This window comes from Acipenser ruthenus, chromosome 26 (assembly GCF_902713425.1).
Source record: "Acipenser ruthenus chromosome 26, fAciRut3.2 maternal haplotype, whole genome shotgun sequence".
Lineage (NCBI taxonomy): Eukaryota > Metazoa > Chordata > Actinopteri > Acipenseriformes > Acipenseridae > Acipenser > Acipenser ruthenus.
The window spans coordinates 23,978,570-24,001,319 of record NC_081214.1 but is presented as its reverse complement, the minus strand read 5'-3'; the positions used below and the strand labels follow the sequence as shown (position 1 = coordinate 24,001,319).

The 22,750-nt window shown below is 41.9% G+C and overlaps 1 protein-coding gene across 5 annotated transcripts; it reads left to right on the top strand.

Moving 5' to 3' along the window:
- Positions 1 to 523: 523 nt before the first annotated feature.
- LOC117430553 (phosphatidylinositol-binding clathrin assembly protein-like) lies at positions 524 to 17,735 on the top strand. Of its 5 annotated transcripts, none has more exons than XM_034050680.3 (20): positions 524 to 1,398; positions 3,913 to 4,055; positions 5,722 to 5,797; positions 6,297 to 6,399; positions 6,900 to 6,993; positions 7,126 to 7,237; positions 7,638 to 7,744; positions 8,839 to 8,880; positions 11,072 to 11,157; positions 11,481 to 11,604; positions 12,440 to 12,570; positions 12,940 to 13,043; positions 13,159 to 13,269; positions 14,219 to 14,368; positions 14,546 to 14,573; positions 14,683 to 14,818; positions 15,240 to 15,263; positions 15,603 to 15,668; positions 15,913 to 16,020; positions 16,521 to 17,735. In XM_034050680.3, the coding sequence occupies exons 1-20, from the start codon at positions 1,269 to 1,271 to the stop codon at positions 16,533 to 16,535; spliced, it is 1,890 nt and encodes a 629-aa protein (XP_033906571.1). In that variant the 5' UTR covers positions 524 to 1,268; the 3' UTR covers positions 16,536 to 17,735. The 5 variants fall into 5 exon arrangements, with proteins under 5 accessions (XP_033906571.1, XP_033906572.1, XP_033906570.1 ...); XM_034050681.3 differs by having other exon boundaries at positions 12,434 to 12,570; positions 14,234 to 14,368; XM_034050679.3 differs by having other exon boundaries at positions 12,434 to 12,570.
- The last annotated feature ends 5,015 nt before the right edge of the window (positions 17,736 to 22,750 follow it).

Here is a 22,750-nt window from a genome sequence, read left to right as displayed (position 1 = left end):
GTCTGTAAAATGCTTAGAAGCATTGAGTATTGGATTTTGAAAGCAGGGTTGTAATTAGCACCCCATATCCAGGCTGCAACCTCATTTATATGCGTTTCCTTTTTAAATATCACTACTAATGCTGCAGTGTACATTCTGTCGCCACTTTGAACGCCTTGCCTTGTAAACCCTGGTTAATACTGCATAACGACAAAGCAGGAATGCAAAACATAATGCAAGTCTAAAACGCAGGGAATTCAGTTACCCGAGGAATGCACGATACTTCCTTAAGGCATGTACCGGTATGTGTGTCTGTGTCCTGAGACGAGACGAGGATTTTGTTTGCTTGTGTGTTTAAATAATTTGCCGTTGTGTAAATAAACACGATAGTCATTGATTTAAAGTTAACATTGCGACTCAATTTATTTAGAGAATTTTATTTTGCTAAAAAAAAAAAATAACACAAGTGGAAAATATTTAGAAATAATTGATTCTTAGTTGACACGTCCACCTTAAGAGCCCCGCCCCCTCCTAAATCCAACCCCAGCCCATCCTCAGATCACCTGATTGTCGCACAGCCATTTTGTCTCTGGGAGTAAAACACAATATCAAATACACCGGAATAAAAAATTTAAAAAGCCGATGAAAAGGAGACCAAATGAATTGACGGAACAAATCTTAACTCAATCAGTTACATTTAGCGTAGTACTCGTGCGTAAAATTCACATTTTCGCCAGCAAATTCGAAAAAAAGACTATTCTGATTTTGCTGTCTGTGTGAGATTCCGGAACCCGAAACAGTTTGATAAACCAGCTTTGGATATTACCTGTTTTTTTTGTGAGACACGATTTTTTTTTTTTTTTTAAATTGTGTATTCCTTACTTTAGAGTTATTTTTTTTTCTATTTCATTTTTATTATGTTTTTGTTTGTGTCTTGAAAGTTTTTTTTTTTAGACGGGGCAGTTTAATGACAGTTTAAGTTCTGTTCATTACGTTTTCAGATCTGTCAAAAAAAGACTCCCAGGCCTGTGCTGTGTCTACCATCCAGTGTGCTCACCGTACCAAAATAACATATCCGTCATTGTTACTAACATTTATATATGTTTCAGTTTAACTCATTTTCTGAAAACCGGCTTGTTTCATCTCTATTTTTTACCGTCTTATGTATTGCGTCTGCGTCTAAACCATTTTTTGTTACCACCGTTTGCCTTTAAAAAAAACAAACCGGAACACTCATTTTAAAATCTGCATTTATTAGTGATTTTTTTTTCTAACGCTTGTCTGTAAATATGTCGGGGCAGTCAATAACAGATCGGATCGCAGCGGCTCAGCACAGTATGACTGGTTCTGCAATTAGTAAAGCGGTGTGTAAGGCCACCACACACGAAGTCAATGGACCCAAAAAGAAGCATATGGATTGTAAGTATATATATATATATATATATATATACTGTGTTAATGAATCGGGGTACTGTGTTGCTGTCCCAGCAGCCGACGTTAGTATTCTGCCAACTGGATTTATTCAAGAAGTCGGTGAGCTAGCTGTCAGCTGGAAAAAGTACCGCATTATTAAAAACATATTATAATCTTGATTGCTTCAAAATGGTAATGCAGTACAGAAATGTGCAGGAATGCCTTGAATTTGAACCTGAACCACACATAGGGGGGTTGGTTGGTTGGGATCACAGTGATGTATCTTACATTGTGTGTTCATTAGGGATAGTGTTTGCTGTGAGATTTATAATTAGCCACCTTGCACAGGTTAGGTGTATCATATTAAAGCAGTGCAGTCCAATGTTTAAAAACATTATTAGCGACGGTAGTTCAGGACATGCAAGTGTTTTTAGTAATACAGGGCAACGGGCGGCCTGGTGCAGCCTGGTACCTTCGCTTAGTTCACATGGTCTCTGATTGATCAACTAGACCATTGGATTCAGTTTGAAATGCAACACATCAGTGATTCGGTACCAGGTAGCAGCATACACTTTATGTTATTATTTTTGAGTGATCTGCATATTCCAAATTGAAGTATAAGATAAAAGCAATGAACCATAATATCTTAAGTAGAAAAGAGGGGACCTGTGATAGCATGCATGAAGTGGGAAGAGAATCCTGCCACGTCTAGTTTCGAAAAGAAAAAGACAATCGCTGTGGACTACATACATCCCCTGCACACACCTGTAAACATGTAAGTTTCACATACAGATACAGATACCTGCATGTCCCCCCCAGGTTTTATCATGACCTCGCGGGACTATGCATCCTGACTGGGGGGTTATTAAGAAGAAAATCATCCTTAAAGCTCCGTTAAAACCTGGAAGAGCACAAACTGCTATGCGATGGCAGTCTGTTTCCATCCTTCATTTTCTTATTGTTCCTTATCAGATTTTAAAATTCAACCTGTGTGTGTGTGATTATATATATATATATATATATATATAACACACACAAAATACTTTATGCTATCTGGAAACTTTTGGGGATGCACCAGAGATTTTAAACTTGGGGATGCATCAGTCAGATTTTAAACTTGATAAGAACTAGGATGCGCTCCTTGATATCTAGTGGTTAGAGCTGAGAGACTGAGGCACACAATGGAAGTGGTTATAACCTTCTGTGATGTTCACCTGCTAACCAGTGTGCAAGTGGAAGGCTGGCTACAGGCAGTGTGATCTCAATATTTTTTATGATGTGTTTTTTTTTTTTCAAAATCTTGCCTGTGCAGTTAAATGTGTGGTTTGTACTGTATCTGGTCAACTTAATGATAACTATGTCGTTTTTACTGGGATCCCTCCTGCTGTCTGTAGTTCAGTGTGCGTGTGTGTCTGCGTGCGTGCGTGTCTGCGTGTGTGCCTGTGAGCGTGTGTCTGTGTGTGTGTGTGCGTGCGCGCATGTCTGTGTGTGCGTGCGTGCGTGTCTGTGTGTGTGTGCGTGCCTGTGCGTGTGTACTGTTAACCCAGCTGAGGTCTTCAGCATTTCATTTAGATGTTGCAGTATCCCATTCAAGGCCCTTAATGAATTTGAAAAGACTGCAAGTCAATCTAAAGCTATTAAACTGTTAATGCTGCTGTTAAGTTAGCTATGCAGTTGTATTTGTGTCCAGTCTTTCTGTTTTTCTTTTAATAACGGGTGGACAGCTCTATGCACATTGATGACACCTGGAGCCACAGTAGCACACCGCTTATTTGATTCCTCCTTCACAGTGATGCGTGTTAAATGAACCGTGTGAATATTCTTATCGGATGGGTCGGAGTGCTGTCACGCAGGTCCTTTGTCGTTGCTGCGATGATGCATTTCCTGTCATTAACCTTGCATTGGCCCTTCCATCCTAGTACTGCAGTGCTTGAATATGGGCTTGTTTTCTGATGAATAGCAGCACTCAGGAAGTGAAGATGTTATCACTGTTCTCTGGGTGCAGCTGCTTGGTGAAAAAAGCAGAACTCCATTCACTCGCCCTGGAATCAGTTCTCTTATACTTTGGGTCCGGTGTTACATTGTGCCATGTGAGAGCGCCAAAAAAAAATATTTTCTTATGTAAACATAAAAAAAAACCTGAATGTGGAAGTCTTATAAATCAAGAATGAGTACAGCTGATATAATCATCTTTTGAATTACAAGTATTCTAGTGGAAGAGAAAGTGACGGATAGACACAATACTTTTTTTTTTTTCTTTAATGAATTAGGCCTTTCTGTCTAGACGTTTTGATTAAGGGTTTTGTGTGTGTGTGTGAGAGAGAGGGTGTCTGGTTCAGTACTATGAGCTAAACCAGTGATGGCTACTGTTCTGGTGTAAAATGAATCATCTCTTCTGTCATTTCTTAAGTACTGTAATACTGGAGCTATTGTCATGGCTTTCCTGCCCTAAGCAGATAGAAAGGTGTGTAGTCTGTGAAGCACCAGACAGGCCCTAACCTGCCCCCTTGTTCCCTACAGATCTGATCCATTGTACAAACGAGATGAATGTGAGCATCCCTCAGCTGGCAGACACTCTCTTTGAAAGGTCTGCCAGCAGCAGCTGGGTGGTCGTGTTTAAAGCACTGATCACAACCCACCACCTCATGATGTACGGAAACGAGGTAAGTGTGTGCTGTGGAGAGGGGCAGACGCGCTGGATTATCCACGCATTTAGCTGATAGCGTGCTTGTTGTTTGTAAGGTAACAAAAGCTTAGTTTACACAAGCAGTGTGAGGTCCTGGAACAAGTAATAGCTAGGTACAGACTCAAAGCAATGCAGAAAGCTCTTCTATACCCATAGGATTACAAAATCCCTCCCCACGTTGAAAAGAGATGTTTCTTCTCCTGGTGAAGTAGAAGTGAATGACTGCCATAGTCATCCCAATTCAGCCTGTATGACTCAATTTTTAACAGTTATTTTCACACTCAGCCTGAGGATATGTTTAAGTAATGAAGTCTCCCCACTGTTACTCCTTTATCGTGTTCCTGCAGCAGACTGAGGGACAGGGAGGCTGTGCCAAGACATTGAGATTCTGTTAACCTGGAGTAAGGGGTCAGAGATAAATCGCAGGCTGGAGGATTCAGGGCAGTGTCTGGTGAGGGTGTGGGGCTGAGATAAGGGTACTGCCTCTGCTGTGGAGACAGCAGATAGAGTGCGCTGAGTAACTGAACTGCAGCCTCCTTCACAGGCCTCCGCAGACACACACACACGATTCATTTATTTACCCATACTGAATGTGTGCTCTGGAGATCCGCTTGCCCAACGTTACGCTGTGTGTAACACGTCTTACACAAGGCAGCTGCGCTTTGAGTCGAGGTGTTGCAACAACCAGGCAATGAGTCTTTACACCATCGCTGTGTCGGAGAAAACAACTGGGGGTGTTGCAAAACTATCATTTTAAAGTCCATTTCAATGGATCCTCACACCGTTCTTGGGGAATTGATTCAGTCCGTCTCCTGACCCACCAGCATCACCTTCAGTAGCAGCAGCAGGTGTTGTTTCCTTGTGTGTGCGTCCCATTCCCTGTACTGACCAGGTCCAGCCTCACTTTGCTTCCAAGATCAGAGACAGTGGTATGCACTTCAAGCAAGTCTGATGTCCTTAGTATTTATTAAGAGAACTGTGAGCTAGCAGCACAGTGGCTTGTTCAGTGGTCTGCAGCGCTGGAGAAAGGAGTTTTAGTCCCTGGAAAGTTGGTCTGAGCGGTTTCGTGATTTGATCTGTAGCCAGTCCTCACTTGAACATGTATTTAGTGATCGCTACAGTGTGAATTTGAAAGTGAAAACTGCATTATTTGCATGCTTTGCTTGAGAGTAGTTCACTCCAGGTTTGTGAATGTGGGCTGGGTGATACAGGTACACTGTCTTTCAGCCACAGGTTATACAGTGGGAATCCCCAGATTCCTTCCTATAAGCTCTGCTGTGTGTTGGAGCCAGCTGTGGCAGGCTGTGCCTCATTGTCAAAGGACATTGAAGAGGAGGCTTGCATTACATGTTGTGTTTGTTTAAACTTAAACCTGGCTTCAATCTGATTATAGGGGATTCCAAAACTATTCCTACTACTGTTTCTGTACAGATATCTAGTATTTCCACCTTCGAATGATCTCTTTATAAATGCCTCATGACAGCCTGTAAGCTCATTGAAACCTGCTTCAACTATGATATTTTTTCCAGAGCTTTTTGATTTACATTTTATCACCTGTTCAGGATTAACATGTTGAAAAAGCTCTGGGATGAATTAAATATCCCCCTTTTTTTCTTTTTTTCTTTTTTTTCTTTCTCCCCCAGCGTTTCATCCAGTACTTGGCTTCCAGAAATACTCTCTTTAACCTAAATAACTTCCTGGACAAAGGTGCATTGCAAGGTATGTAGCACATCACTGTTCCCTGGGAGATTTCTCTGTGATTTTTCTACCGCTCCTAATGAAATTCGTCGAGAGGCATTTGCTCTTAGCAAGAACGTCTGTCAGCAGCGATGCCCAACAGCCAAAACCTGGCTTCCATTTGGGTAGTTTCCCAGAATGAGGAAGCCGCAGTGTTAGAAAGCCTTGGGAAGGGATGCTCACACCTGTGGTCGGTACAGATAACTGTGCAGAAATGGGAACAGCACGTTGTAATTGATATCCAACCCTGAGATCTGCCCATGAAAAGATAACTTGTTGCTATTTCAGGTCTACTATTTGTGTGTATGTGTCAGATATGAATCATAAATTGTTAGTCGCTTCATATGAAGTCTGTCACTGACCGTCGTGCAACAAGAAGATACAAGATGGGTTGACTGCAGGTCTGAAATGGCATGTACAGTTGTACAGAAACATGAAGAGGGTTAAATCGTGGCATTTGCTTTGTTTATCCCTCCTGCAGGCTATGACATGTCTACCTTTATCAGGCGCTACAGCCGGTACCTGAACGAAAAGGCCCTCTCCTATAGGCTCGTCGCTGTGGACTTCACCAAAATGAAGAGAGGGTATTTGTGATATACATGATCTATAAACTGAAGTGCAATACGTGTCTGTTCAGAAAAACATGTAGAAAAACCCAAAGAATAAAGGGACCACCCATATGGAAATGTGAGGTCTACAAAGAGGGCTGCGTTCTATACAAAAAAGGGTCACCCTGTAAAGATGTAATGTAGATCTGGCTCACTTTAACAAGACACAACTGGGGCAAGCGTGACTTCCCTTTTTTAATTGCATTAGGAACAGATAGCAGTAGTTGTAGCAGTAGCCAAGATGTTCTGTGTAGTTTGGTCCTGTGTAGGTTTAGGGTAGTTTTCCCATCCTTTATTTTAACTTGGTCGGAGTAACTACTATGATTTAAAATGTTGCATATAAAAACCCTAATGGGGCACTAGATTAGGTAGAGAACACAATCTGCTTTGCTACACTGTGTTGCCCTGTGTACTGTAATGGTCATGGTCTTAAAGCAGAGAAGATGTTGATGTCGGTGATGGGGATTTCCTTGCAGAATCGATGGAGTTATGCGCACCATGAATGCAGAGAAGCTGATAAAGACCCTCCCGATTATTCAGAACCAGCTGGACGCACTGTTGGATTTTGAAGTAAGCTGTACCAAGGATTTCTTCTCCCGCTATATTAGAACTTGTGTTGTGTTTGGTGTTATCGTAACGTGCGGTGGGGTGGTTCTGCAGAAGGAGCTAAGTCTGTTTCTGCTCTTTTGTGGTGTCACGCAGGCGAACCCCAATGAGCTGACCAATGGGGTGATCAACACTGCCTTCATGCTGCTCTTCAAAGACTCCATCCGTCTCTTTGCAGCGTACAATGAGGGTGTCATCAACCTGCTGGGTAAGGGAGCCTCTCCAGGTCTCCTAGCTGTGTGAATGACGCATGACTGGGGTAGTAGGTTTGTTTGGTACAGTAACTACAATCTTTCGTCATTTATATGGGTAGCGTTGTAAAAGTGATTTTTGTGTGCTTGACTAGGTGGACATATTAAGGGTGTATCTTTGTAAATGTTCAATTACTGTATGCATGAAGTACACATGGCAGTCAGTCGTGCTCCAATAACTTTGTATATTTCCAGATTGTGGGTGATTGTTTTTTAATAGGGTAATGCTGAGTGTGTTTTGCTGTCTTAAATTTGTGCTGTTCCATCGTGGCACCAACACTTCTTTTAAGTGCAGATGACGCAGATAACGATTGCATACATTGCATACATTGTTTTGTTTGTCTGTTCATTTTAAAGAGAAATACTTTGACATGAAGAAGAACCAGTGTAAAGAAGCCGTGGAAATGTATAAGAAATTCCTCTACAGGATGACCAAGCTGTCTGAGTTTCTCAAAGTGGCTGAGGTAGAGTGGAGCCTCTTTTTATTACATCAGCTTGCTTGTGCAGGGCTGGTGCAGCACTGTCTATGAGTCTCCCCTAAAACATTGTGCACCACAACCATTTCTAAACTCCTGGAGGGCAACACAAGAAATGGAAAATGTGGAACCTAATTTATTTAGATTGCGTTATAAATAATGTATATGTAATTATGGTGCATTATTATGATTATTATGATTATTATTATTATTAGTATTATTTCAGTTAAGTGTTACAGTACATGTTTAGTTGAGCTTCTGTTTTAATTGCAAATGCTGAAGTAATGATTTCTTTTGAGATGACTTGGCAGGTTTGGGTTTCTGCATTTTGTGTGCTCTGCCTGCAGCCCTTTGCTGCATGGAGTTAATGATTTGCACAGCACTGAGTTCACAGTCTGGCAGTGCAGCACACAGAGCTGGGAAACGGCAGTGTCAAGCTTGATCGTTGCATATTTAGGCTGAGTTGTGCAGCATGGTTTATTTTTTATTCATGATAAACACAATGACGGAGCCTGGCTGTTGGTTTGGCTGTGCTCTCCTTCTCAACCAGATTCCTCTTTATTTGCACTGAGACGTCGGTTAAATGTATTTGTTACTGCCGGTTTCTTTATAACAAAACCCAATACAATCCCACAATCCCCCAGTGACCTTTGACGCACAGCAAGAATTTCGGAGGTGGGCCAGGTTTGGAAAAAAGCACAGAAACGCACATTTGATTTCAGCGGCTAGCCGTGGGCAGCTGAAGCCTGTAGAGCCAATGGAAATGAGGCACCAGGTTCAGTCATGACCGACGGAGCTGGTCAAGAGCAACAGAGACAGAAATAAATCGCTTGATTGTTAATTATATATTTCCTCATCTCGCGGTTATGTGAGCACAGTGATCCACTGGCCCAGGCCACAGTACTGCACCAGTCCCAGGCATTTAAATGTGCAACCCATTTCAATCCAGTCTGTCTGTCTGTCTGTGTAAGCATGCAGAACCCTTTTTTCTGTTTTTTACAATCACTGCATGGAGTAATGGATCCTTTTGTTATATATTTTCTTTTCTTATTCCCCCTTTTTGTTTTGTTTTTGTGAGACAGCAAGTTGGAATTGATCATGGTGACATTCCAGATCTTACACAGGTCAGTGTGCATTTCATCTCGATTTCTCCATGTGGCTTCATTGTAACACTTCCATTCCCTGCTCACCCTACAGGCTTCCACTCTGTGTGTGTGTGTGTGTGTGGATATGGATACAGCGCCAGCAATGTTCAGCTGAAAGACAGGCTTCTTAAATGCAGTGAGAGCAATGAGTTTTAAAGAGACAGGACAGACTCACCATTCATCATAAAATGCACATTGTAGGCCTCAGCTCTGCATTGTAAATGCAGGGTATAGTATTTATTTTTAGCCATTCTATTTTTCTACTGTGTAGCGTTACATTTCCTCTTGTTATGCTAAAGTAATTATGCAATTTAAAAATAAAAAATCCAATTAAAGGTTTACCAATGCACATGGACAGTATTGGTTTAACTTGAATGCTACCTGAAAGCTGGTTCCTATTTCGTCATGTGACCGCCACTCAGAGCAGTCTCTGGTCTCTTTTATCATACGACTGCCTGACTACTTTTTAGTCAGTGATTGTCTGACTTTAATTATTCTCAATTATATCATCAACTTGAAGTGCATTCACAAGAGTGAAGTATGAATCCGCTTTTACAAGTATTCCCAGAAAAGGAATATATATCATTTACCAAAATGAAGCAGCCAGTCTTGATGGGATAAATGAAAGAAAGCACCAGGTACAGGGCACTGGGCTGGGGGGAGCGGGTTATAAATTGTTCTGTATAGTGATTTATTTGCGCTGTTTCATATATTGCTTAACTAATATAATTATACATTATGCATGGCTGTGCCAACGGGATGTATTAATAATTTAAAGAACAGAATAATCTATTAAAAAATGGTTTAACTGTTGGCTATTTGTGCAACAGTATGTGTGATTTGGTTTGTATTGACTGTCCGCCATACAGTATTGATGTTAGTTGTGTTGGCTTGTGCAAATTGTCATAGAAAGAACACGGCCACATAACTCAAATGAACACCTACAGACTGGTGCTTGGGCTGATTGTCATCTTTAACAAATAGCTGTGGGGAGAGCAGTGGATGCTTTTTTACCACAAGAGATTGTTTGAATTTCCTTTTATTTTATTTTCTAATAGGTGGTATCAAGGTTGGGATCAATTCCTGTTTTTTAATCCATTTCCTTTTTTAAAATGAATTCCTAATCCCGTTCCCTTTTAATCAATTCAAACACATTATTGATAAAATTACAATTGGTAGTATTTTGTTAAAATCAGCTTCTCACAGTGGCAGCACCTGTAGTCGCTTAGTTAAATTGGCTTCAAATGAAAGCAGTTGAACAGTCACAGCAATTATGTCTGTAAAATATAAATTGCAATTCCTCTGAAGGAATTGATTTGAAAAAGGAATTGGAATTGAAAACCGGAATTGTCTGCGCCCTAAGTTGGTATTTTGCATTTATCAATGCTGGGCATCTTGAGAGATTTTCTTTCAATGTCACGCACAGAGTAGCGACTGATAGAAATTTTGGCTTCCAACTTCTTTGAGTACCTACACACAGCATGGAATATGAGGGATTACCCATTTGTAAAGCTCCAGGGAAAGCTAGTTAAAAGAAGGCAAATCTACAGGACAAAAGCATGACGATGTCCATGGCTTTCTTATTGTGCTCTTAAGATTTTTGTAGTGATTATAAGAAAGAAAGCACAAGAAAGCGAACCAACCTACACATCCTAAAGTATGTTTCAAATAGAACTGTTATTTATTTTGAATGTGGTTATCCAATTAATCTTTAGCACCATCGCAGTGTCCACTTTCTTTGTGCTCTCTCATAGCAATACTAGGAATAAAAGATACTGTCCTCGAGATAAAACTGACAACAGCTAGCTCTAGACAAGAATTTGGAAACCAAAAATAACCTGTATAGCTTGTGTATGTGAGCATATATTCAACCCTGTGGAGATTATTTGAGTGTTCTGTTTTATTGTGCTGGACATTTCTTCTAAAAAGCAGTTATATTTACAGGTACATTTCTTCTCAGGTCTGTATATATGCTAGCATGGAATAAACACTAATAAAAAGCATGTAGCCAGTGTGTGTTTCTATATGTAGGCTTGAGGCATGTAACCATGCTAAAGGAAAGTGCATCATGAAGCCTGTTCCTCAGTGCTGTGCTGATAAAGTGTGCTGTGTCCTGTCTCTGCTCTGAAGTGTCTCACATCCCTGTTTAACCCCCCTGCCCCCCCTGCAGGCCCCCAGCAGTCTGCTGGAAGCACTGGAGCAGCACCTGGCTTCTCTGGAGGGCAAGAAGACCAAGGAGTTCTCTGCAGCCAGCAGGTACAGCACCCTCCCTGATTTCTAGCTCTAGGTCTGCATTGACCCACATAATGGCGTGATTAGCCCAATCGTTTTGTCTCCTTGCTAAGATCTCTTCTCATTCAGCACCATTTCCATAGAGTGCACATTTGCATTTGTTTCCATTTCTGTGGTAGTTCATAGCTACTTCTATGTGGAACCTGTCCTCCCAATGTAACATGCCCACATATTGCACTTATGCATTCTGTTATCTGTCATGAAAGGTAACTTGCAAATTGAAATGCAGATACGTGGTGCAAGTGTCAACGTGCTGTATTGTTGACTACATCGTTGTTTTTCCCCAGAGCAAGCACCCTGTCCAGTGCCGTGTCCACTCTGTCCAACACAGGCATGTCCTTCAGCAGAATGGATGAGAAGGAGAAGCAGCAGGCTCTGGAGGAGGAGCAGGCCAGGCTCCAGTCCCTCAAGGTGGGTGCTGTGCCCCCTATAGAGAGTCCTCTGAAAGAGCAACACGACAGCTTCAAAACTCTGAGATAAACATAAACCTTCGCATGGCATAGCTGCGTTGGGGTTTGCGAGACGTGGTCTCTAAAGTCTCTCAGGATTCATAGTAAATAATGTACCACTGTAGAGAGTTTTAACACGTCTGGCTACAGTCTTTCAAAGCAAACAGTGCACCCTTATTGATGGTTAATACAGGCCAGGCTATGCTTTAAATACTGTGCCCCTATATACTGTACAGATCTCTGCATTCCCTAAACTATATGGGGGCTTCCCAGAGATACATCCATTGCATTGTCCCAGTACTACAGCCTGTAAGGGGTTATCTCAGGGCAGCTTCTCAAGGTAAACGGTTAAGCCTTGCAGACTTGCAGGTTATCCTGTTACACAGAAGATTATAACCTTCCGCACAGCAGACAGCTTTCAACGTGTGTGTGCTCTCTGCGAGGGTGGCCGTCTCGCACTCACAAAAACAGACACACACAGATTGAACTGATCCCAGAGGAGCTACCTACCCTTTAAATCCTTAGACAAGACGATGCACCACAAATGCAAATGTGAGCATGACAAGCGCAAGATGACACAGTAGATTTCTGTTAGAGACCTTACCTGGAGTACACATTGACACAATAAATGCTTGTGTTTTTTGGGTTTTTTTTGGTGCAAACTTTGCCCTGGTGGAATTGCTTAGAATCTGGCATGTTGTTTAGTAAAGCAGGAATCCACCGCTTGTTAACATCTCAGCCTCCCTAGCAGGTCTGAGACCGCATCCTCAGTAATGTGTGTTTGCTGATAGGAACAGCGTTTGAAGGAAATCGGGATGCAGACTCCAACCGTGTCTCCCATTTCCCAGTCTGGGGGCAGTGCCAACACCAGCGCCACCACTGGCTTGGACCTCTTCTCAACCCCTGCCACTGCTCCCTCCACCAACAGGTACCGCTGCTTAACCGTTCCTCTGAGAACGTCTAACATGTACACTACCTGTGCAGTGCTAACAAGGAGAATACCTTTTAATGTAGGGCTATATTCAGAGCTTCATTTTAAGTGCAATAGATAGGACTCCCATTGCATTGCACTTATTCAATTTAGTGAGTCTTCCTTAGAGTCTTGTAATGTATTTATTATTTTTGTTAAATACATATTTTTCGATGCCGTGTAATTTAAGTGCAGAAGCAGCATGTGAAGTATGCTTACCCCAAATTACCAGCACTTGGAGATTTTGTCAGTGTTTTGTTGGTTTTTATATCACTCGTTGTTAAAATCGATGCTCTGTAATGACACGTTGTGTTCTTCTCTCCACAGCATGCCAAACCTCGCCAGCGACCTGTTCGACCTGCAGCCTGTGTTCGTCCCCACAGTGCAGAGCACTCCGGCCATCTCCACCTCCGTCAACACTGCCTGGGGAGGTGCGCTGCATTTCTCTGCATGCTGTTTTATTGCAATACGTTAAATGTTCAGGATTGCCCCCCCTGAAACAAGCTGCTCAGATGTTATTGATGATTGGTGTCTCTCCCTCCCCAGGTTTGGACCCCCGCTCCATGCCACAGACCGTTCCATTGTCCGCAATGAATGTAGATTTCGATGCTGTGTTCGGGACTAAAGTTGCCAATAACGATGTGAAGACCACAAGCGGTAAAGTGCGCCCCGCAGAGCCAGTGTGATCTCTGCTCTGTCTGCAGCGAGTCCTGACCCGTCATAGCTCTGGGCTTGAGTCTTTGCTCGTCTGAAGCTTTGATATTAACAGATTGTATTTCCTTTGATAATAACAGATTGTATTTGATTGGTCAATTAGCCATTGAGGTCTGAATAGCAGGTTTTATTACATTACACCTGCCATTGATAGTTCATCTTCATGGAGTGCTAACCCACACTGCTAATGAACATTATTACTGGTCCCCTGGTCATTGTGCTGACAAACTTTTGGTTCTTTACTTCTTGCATTAAAGTGCCTATGCTGTAGGTCATATGGTCTAACGGCAGCAGCTTTGAGTCTACAGTGTTGTCTTAAAATGAATATACAAAATCAAGGCAGGGAAGGAAAGTTATAATATTGCTAGTGCTGATCAAATGGATTTTAAAACTGGTTAGCACATCCTTGTGTATGTATAAAGTTCTTGGAGAAGGTGGTAGACTGTGTGGGTTAAGTGGATCTGTACTTAAATATTTCTTTCTCTTTTTCATTTACATCCTTTCGGGGTCTCGTGGGGGCTTTATTGAATTGGTGAGTGGGGCTTTTGTTTCTTTCACTTGACACTGTAAACCTGCATTAAAGATATTTTATTTATTGATGTATTTATTTATGCTTCCGTGAAACTATATACCATATGTTTTAGCAGTGACAAAGGACAAACGGTGAAACAAGAGTATTGAATTGTTTACAGTACATAGCACAATATCAAATACACAGATATTATGACTATATCCCTGTCAGCTACCCAAAGACATGTTTTTATAACCCACTTTAATTTGGTGGCTTTTCTCTTTCTAACTGAGTTAGAGGAGTAAAACCTTGATTGTGTGTGCTTTGATCCCGTTTGCTCTGCCCACAGCAGTAAGGCATTGCATGTGTTTGTTTGGGCAGGGTTGGATCCGCTAGGTGATCTCCTGAAGCCCACAGTGTCGACACAGAGCAGCTCTCCAGCAGTGGGACGGCAGCAGCAGCAGCAGCAGCAGCAGGGAGGCAAGCTGCTGGCTAACGACCTCGACTCCTCCCTCGCAAGCCTCGTGGGCAGTAAGTGTGTGGACGCTGCTGCTAGAAGTGCTTCTGAGCTCTGCTGCTTTGCAAAGTGCTACAGAGAGCAGCAGTGTTCTCTAGCAATGAAAGGACCAGTGAGCTGCCAGGACCTGAAATATTCTAAATATTCATGGCTTTCTCTTACGTTGTTGTGTTTGTTTTGTTCTGTTACAGATCTTCATTTTGGTGGTGCACTGGCCAAGTAAGTGTCAATCAAAGCAGTACAGTAAATGTGGGTACTGCTGTCATTTAGTAATAAAAGCAGAGCTTTTATTGGTGTGTCTGACTGTGCTTGTGTCTCTGATTTGCAGGCCAGATATGCTGTGGACCCAGCCTGGGGAGAAGAAGCTGACAGGCGGTACGCACTGGCAGTCTAAAACCATGTCCACCACCACTGCGTGGAACGCGACGCCCATGGCTCCAGCACCCGTGGCAGTACCGCAGATGGTGAGCCTGTCTCAGGGGGGCTGTGAGGGGGAGGGGGGCTTGGAAGATCATCAAACTCCTGACTCCTTCACTGCTTCTTGCATGCATGCCTTTTGAAATCTTCTGAACTTTCTACAAACGCAATACAGGGCAGGGTCTGTGAGATGGGAATTTTTTGCCTGCAAGCAACGGCCAAAATGAAATCTTCACTGTGGAAGTTTAATGGAACTACCATTACAGGTGCTGAAATGAACGCGTCTAACCCAGCTGCAGCTGTACTTTGAGGTTTAATGCTCTGAGCTATGTTGTAAAATCTGGAACTTTCATTTTATTGCTAACCTCTGCTATCTCTTTGTTTCTTTCTTTCTCAATCTGTCTCTTCATTCTGTTTCACTCCCATTTTTTTCCTTTTTACTTTTTTCTCTGTCTCTGCTTAACTCAGAACGGAGTTCTCTATGCTGGCTATGTAAGTATATTTAATGCAAGGTATCGTTTCTGGAGTGTGATTCTTCCCTTGTTAAATACATTTTGAGTAATACCTGACTCCAAGACGGATGTTTCACTTTCATCACAGGACTTTAATCTGATGGTTATACAGACACCCTGCAAAGGTTTACTTGGGGTTTCAAACTAACACATTCAATCCCAGATCCAGTCCTAGCCCTTCAGTGCTCTCGCTTGTTCTAATAAATAACAGTATGACGATTTCTGTACAGTGCATGAGTTTGCTCTGTAATGATTGAGAGCCTCCAGTAATAACTCTGAATCTGTCCCCCCCCCCCCCCCCCCCCCTGTCTCTCCTTAGCCGGTACCAGCACCCATGGCATACCCTATGGCAACACCTCAAGTGCCTATGTATGGAATGGGAATGGTAAGGATTCATCTGCGATTTAACTCTTCTATAACCTTAAACACCCAACCCTATCTATTTTACAGAGTCTCTGAGCGTTGTCATTAGACCTTCTACATTTTTTTAAATTAAAATATTTGCCAGCATCTGCCAAGTTATATTCATGAATGTGTGAGGCATCCATCCGCATGCCAGGTTCACTCACAGATTCCTACACAAGATCTCGTGCCAGTAACCCCCGCTTCTCTCTCTTTCCTCGTCCCAGGTTCCCCAGCAGATAGGAACAGTCCCCATGATGGCCCCTCAACCCATGATGTACAACCAGCCGGTCCTGAGACCTACGAACCCCTTCGCACCCGTCCCTGGAGCGCAGGTAACACTGCCCCCCAGCTCCCGTCCGCCATTCACTGCACTGGGTTTGATCAGAAGGATGCCTGCTCCAGCAACAATCTGAATAAAGCAATACAGGGTCCTATTTACCGCTGTGTTGTAATAAGGAATGACTTCATTCATTTTGTAGTAATGCTGTGATCACTCTTCCTGCAGTTACACATGTTTTCCTTTTACTGTTTAAATGACATACGTTAAATGAAGAGGTCATTTCAACACAGCTTGGTAAGGGAAAGAGGAAAATGCAGCCCTTAGGGTGAAACTGAAGTTGCTTGAATTAAAACCCTGTAACACACTGTCTTTAAACAAGAGCCTTGCACACTACTCAATCTGTGTGGCACTTGGTTAAAACCGTGCTATTACTTTGAGGCTAGTGGTTCTAAGAAGCGCTTCAGTGTACACTCGTGTTGTTTGGGGCTGCTGTACACTGTCTCTACTCCGGAGCTCTGATCTGACTGAGTTTTTGTTTTCTTTCACTTCCAGATGCAGTTCATGTAGAGAAGACAAAGCCAGCTTGTTGAAGGCAAAATGAACCCCAAATAGAGCGAGGAGAGGCGAGGAGGAAGCGGCACAGAGACTCACAACTGTTGCTTTCCTACTGCTCCAGTAACTCTTATTAACCTGCCCCCCTGCGCAGCACTGGAGCCCCTGTCTGAAACAGCCACCTCGCTCTTGGTCTGCCAGGCTCTTTTATAGTAGAGTCTGCTTTTAAAATGGTAACCCTGGCATGTAATGTCTAACAGTATTTCTTAGAAAAAGAACACCGCAGGTCAGAAAAGAATGGGAATGTGTTTGTGAAAGAGACAGCATATATCCATGCACTGAATACCCTCATTGGTAGAGTTTGTGTGTATTTCTATCTACTGGTCTTAGCAGGTGTATCGGCTCACCTCACTGAAACTACACCAACCCCGCAGGTTTGCAGGGTTACTGGGTGTATGGCTTGACCAGATGTTTCGTTCTATGGCTATTTGACTTCTTGAACGCCTCTCTTTCCCTTGTATTTGTTTTCTCTGATCTTCACCCATCTGTCTGTTTGGGGCTTGGGTGTCTGAGAGAGTTTAGTGACCTTAACAAGGTACTTGCGTCACTGGTTCCCCAGGTGTTTCGGTATCTGGAGTATTTGGAGAGACGAAGTACCTGTTTGGGTGTGGATACCTGAATTTTGTGCTTTTATCTGCTGGTGTTTTTAAATACCAATGCATTTTCACCTGGGCATGGGGTAGGGTTTGTCCTTTAGGAATGTACCTGGTGTTCAAAATGTGCAGGTTGGTTTTCAGATTGTATAAATCTAAGATCCTTTAAGTGTTGCCAAACCTCCTTCAAATCTTTTTTTTCTCCTTTCACTGTGCTGTTGAGTTCCACTAATTCTCTTGCTTGAGTTTTCTTTTTTTTTTTTTCTCCAGTATCTACGAGATCAGGAACTGCCATTGAGATTCTCATATTATGGGCATTACAATGCGGGGTGGGGAGACTGACTGGACAGCATTCAAGTGCAAGCTGTAATCAGCCCCCCCCCCCCCCCGTGTTTACTCTGTAGATGTGGCTGTTGCAGACAGGTTATAGCAGTGTAAGGGTTGGACTGTTTCATTGTGTGCATTACTGATGAGCTGTGCACTGTTTTGATCCTAATCGTAATTTGTTATAATCCATGTATGAGCTACAACTAGGACAGAAATAAGACTCCTTGACTAGCAGTCTGAGCCACTCCAGGTGTTACTGTGAGTTTAATCGGACTCGGTTATAGGTCACAAGTTCAAGTGGCATTGCTCAAACTGCTGTCTGATGGGAGTCATATTTCCATCCATGGCTGGACACTGTTGAAGACATGCTGTGAGCAGGATGGAAGAATCTCAATCTCATTTTCTCTTGAGACAGGCATTGTATCTACCATTTAGCCCAGTGTCACTTAGAAAGCACTATAGGAAACAGCAAAATACTCTACCCTCACTTAAACTTAATCAATCAAAATGAGGTTGCCAAAAACACGTGTTAGGTTGCCATTACCCCCCCCCCCCCCCAATTTACTGTACCCCCACATTGTCCCTTTGTCAGAGAGATGTTTTATACCACAGCACACCCTAGTGGGAGAATTGTGGCATGAGTAGTTTGTCTTCTGAAATAGATCTGTACAGTGCTTGACTTTGATTAGCAACAACTGGGGACAAAGAGCCTGGGGATATATATATACACACACATATACATATATATTTTTATTTTATTTTGTATTTATTTTTTTCAGATGATAATACTGTTCAACCTAGATAGTGCCACCGGAATTGTAGTACAGCATTCAGCACAAGACATATATATATATATATATATATATATATATATATATATATATATATATATATATATATATATAATATATATATATATATATATATATATAAATAAATAAATAAATACATAAAAACTGCACAAACAATGCCATTCGCTGGAATATAAAGAAAACCAAGCCGAAGTGTCACCTTTTTCTATACAGGAAGTTTCTATTCGCATACACAGGATATGTATAGTCGATGTACATGTATGTTTGTACAGTATGTGTCTGTGTTATAAAAACCTGCAGTATCCCCAGTAACCTGTGTTCTGTGGTATGGCTGATTCCAGACTGCAGGAATTCTCTTTCACTGTACAGTATGTGTTTAGGGTTAGAGGGGTGTACCTCCACCTTCTTTCTAACCTGGCCGTTCCAGGGCTGCACACTTCTGATCCCGATTTGCCATATCCATGTAGTTTTGATTTTTTTTGTTGCCCGAACCATAACCTGTCAAAGACTGAGAGCGGTGCCACAAGAAAGCTGTGCAGATTAACAATTTCAATGTATTGTCCTGGTTGGAACAAAAACCTGGACTGGACTTTTTATAGGGGAAGGTGGAGAGGGTCACGGGCAGCCCTGCTGTAGTCTGGTGTTAGTTTAGGACCTGGCTAGGTAGGCCACTCCATTCCAGTCCCATTTTAAAACAGATTTATTAAATAAATATGTTTAGGTCATACAACAAGGTTGGAACAAAGATCTGGACTGGACTAGCCTCTTCTACCTGGTAAAGCCCCCCTGCTGTATGAGATCCATGTTTCACTCAACAGCACCCCTTGCTGGGAAAGGTGGAGCTGGTGTTTCCCCTGGTACCCCCTTTTGACCCCCTCTCCCTTGCACACGGATATTTGAATACATGCTACTTCTACAGGGATATCCCTGCCTGTCATGCATCAGGGAAGATCTTGAACTGCGCTTCTCTTCAGTGTTGTAAATAATTACTCAGGATGTCGTCGTCCTCAAGCTTCTTATCATCTGCGAACGTTTCTATAGTTTTCAATCCCAGTCAGTAAAGGTTCATTAAAAGGGGATACTGCGGCTTTTTCCTTTTACATCGGATTTTTTATGCCAAAAGATTCCTGTGCTTGGAAGATGCATTTCCAAGATTTTTGGATGTATTTATTTACAATAAAAGAGTTGACAGGTTTTAATGCCATGTAGAAAATGGGTTTTTTAATGTAATCGTGCGCTTTTACTTTGTACGCAGTGTTTTTTTTTTATAAAGACTGGTTTACTCAAGATTCTAAAGGTCATAATACAGTATGTATTTTTTTTATTTTTTTTTGTAAGAGCCCAACAAGCACGTTCTTTAGTTTTAGTTGTTTTTTTTTTATTTCTTTCTGTGTTGCAAATGTACTTTTCTAAGAAGAAAAAGCCTGCGTCCATGAAGGAACCGGAAAGGAAAGTGCGTGCGGACTGTGAGGGTTCACTGCATGTTCAGTCAATGACCTGACCTTTCCAAGCATTGTTGGCGGCAGTGTGACTTGGCCTGGGGGGGGGGGGTCTTTGTTTATATAACATGTGTTAGTATTTTGTTCTAATTCACCCTGTCCGCTACACAGTGATGTCCTGCCAAGCTGTCAAATTAGGTCCAGTTAGGAAACTCCCACAGCCCAAGATGCTTTTCCTTTCTGCTTCCATTTTAAACATGTGCTGATCATGGTGTGCAAAGAATGCAGACGAGCCCAGTGTCCCAGGCAGGTTGCCTGGTGCTCGGCTGTACTTGGGAAGATCTGCAATGGTTTGTGAATGGGCAGTAGCTCTTTTACTACGTCACTGGTCTGTGTGTACCCCCACCACCCCGTCCTCTCTTCATTTCATTCATGCTGCTCATGCTGGGTTTAGTTTAGACTCCAGGACTGGCGGGTGATCTCCTGGAATCTGTGCAAGCATTCAGTAGATGCTGGAGGGCACTGACACCTGTTTACAAAATACAGCTTTTACATTTAACTGTAGCATATTAAGGAAAACAACGATTTAATGAAAGCACAATTGATTTCTTGTGTTTGAGTGCTGGTGCCTAGAATTAACAGATATACACGCGTATGGTTAAAAAAATATATATAAATAAACTGGTCACAGTATAACCTACTGGTTGTAAGCATGCAGGGTCCTTTGCTGGTCCTATTAGGTCACTGCTCTGAGTACACTCTAATGCTGTATCAGGTGGGAAAGGAATATACTGGGCAACCACTAAAACCTTAACTTAAACTATTGCAATCTTTGCACTTAAAGTTGCTATACGTTGGGTTTTAATATTAAGTTGGTACTGAGGCTGCAGAAGCCTTGCTGGTTTTGTCAATTCTTTCTAAAACGGCAGACAGTGTTAATTGTATTATATCTGTCTTTTACGATTGAAGTACATAAATAAACAATGCTGTATATAAAGGTGACTCCAGAGCTGGGGTTTTTAAGCAATACCATGTGATGTTAGTTTGGAGAGCTTGAAGAATTCATCAGTTAGACAAAGGTGGTTTGTTACACATCAGGCAAGTGAGTTAGCCGCTTCAGTACTGGCTCGTAGGAACAGCCTGGCACTACTACGAATCTCCCATTCCCATTGTGAGCACACAAACTACCTTCCCTTGAAGGGCTGTTACTGTACACTGCTCTGCTCTGCGCAGACCTTCTCATTGCTGTTGGAATGCAGAGTCTATATTTCATTACCTCATGCTGCTCATGTTTGCCTTGCAGTTCACTCTCTACACAATTGCACAATTCAGGGGGAAGTAAAAGTGCTCCCCCCCCCCCCCCCCCCCCCTCCTTTGCAGAGTGGTCTGAACCTGCTCCTGGTTGTATGTTAAAGCTCTCATTAGGAGTTGATTTAGTAAACTGGTACAAAGTGATACGATCATACAGTACTTGTATAGAAACAAAAGTGACGTCCCAAGAGTTTTCCAGTGTCCCTGTGCTCTGTGTGTGGATTCGTTTTAGTGCAATTGGCAGTGGGGTAGTGCAAAACGAATAAAGTAGGCAGTCGAGGTATTGAACCTGGAATTCTACAAATCTATTTCCTTAAAGACACCTGTACGCTGTATGCAGCCTGACTTCAGTATTCACCTGGCATTGTCTTTGCCTGTCGAATGCAAGTTGCCAGCTCCTTTTGATAACTTTCTGATTCCAAAGCAATAGCCCGGTATAGTGACCTATGCCAAAGCAATAGCCTGGTATAGTGACCTATGCCAAAGCAATAGCCTGGTCTAGTACCCTTACAACTCGCCACCTTCATCGCGGGTACATTCAAGTACTGAGTAGCTTTCATCAGTGATCTGATAGATTGTGATAAAGAGAGAAATATCTGAATTCAGTATTGGGGATGGGATGGGTGTAAACATCACAGAAAGGAATATTTGAAGCTACTTACCCTTTAAGAGATGGTCAAGCCCCTGCTTCACTTCCTTCTGTTGGTCATCTTTTCCTGTGTTGGTTTTTTTTTTTTTAAGTTAATTGAGCCACCTTTAAGACAATATTAAGTATAAACTTCTTCTAAACTATTATTGCTAAGTTGTATAACTCTCTAATTCCTTCTACATGGAGTTTGTATTGTTGCTATGCATTTCTGTGATAGGGTAGTGTTTTAAAGGGTATTGCCTGCTGTGTTGGGGTTAGGGGAGGGGCATGTGTTCCTATGAATTGTTGCACTGTGGATCGGTGCTTATTGTACATAAAGATTGTGTAAGTGTGTGTGTGTGTTTCTTTTCTAGGGTAGTTTGGTGTAAACAGGGAAACCTATGAATGCAGTGTGCACCAGCCACATGTTTCCAATTTACACAGATTATATTTTTAATTAATGCAAAATGTATGTATATGTTACCATTTATACATTTAACAGCAATGGACTAGTTCTGAAAAAGTAAGTAAATCATTAGATCATTTAAAACCATTAAGACGTGTATTTGATTCTGAAGTTTCATGTAGTGGTGAGTACATTTATTATTATTTTTGCTGCATAATAAAAAAAACATTTTTCCTAATGTACGTCTAAATATGTTGAACATTATTAAAGCATTGCAAATGGAATGGGAGCTCTTGGAATAACTAGTATACCTTTGCCTCAATGACTCATCAGGAGGGTCAGAATTAAATAAATACTGATTTAAATATACTGACAGTTCACCACTGATCTAGATCATGCAGGGTTTTAAATAACTTGGATTTCTCCTGACCGGATATTGGTTACAGTCCAAAGAGAAAAGGGAACTATCACTATTTTACCATATAAAAACGTAAAACCAGGGTGAGTAGTGTTTCTCTATGAAATCAATATCATAACCATATTTAAAAATACAATGCGATTCAGAATAGATGCATGCATTCTTTCATAATTAAACTCAACAGTTAACCAACAGAAAGTCAAGCACAAAAAAAAAAAAAAAAAATGCTGTCACGA

Excerpts from the sequence above, each read along its gene's own strand:
- LOC117430553 (XM_034050679.3), top strand. The coding sequence starts at position 1,269 with ATGTCGGGGCAGTCAATAACAGATCGGATCGCAGCGGCTCAGCACAGT. Across the intron at positions 5,798-6,296 it reads GGACAAAGGTGCATTGCAAG|GCTATGACATGTCTACCTTT; the intron begins GTATGTAGCACA and ends TCCCTCCTGCAG. Across the intron at positions 13,044-13,158 it reads CGTCAACACTGCCTGGGGAG|GTTTGGACCCCCGCTCCATG; the intron begins GTGCGCTGCATT and ends CTCCCTCCCCAG.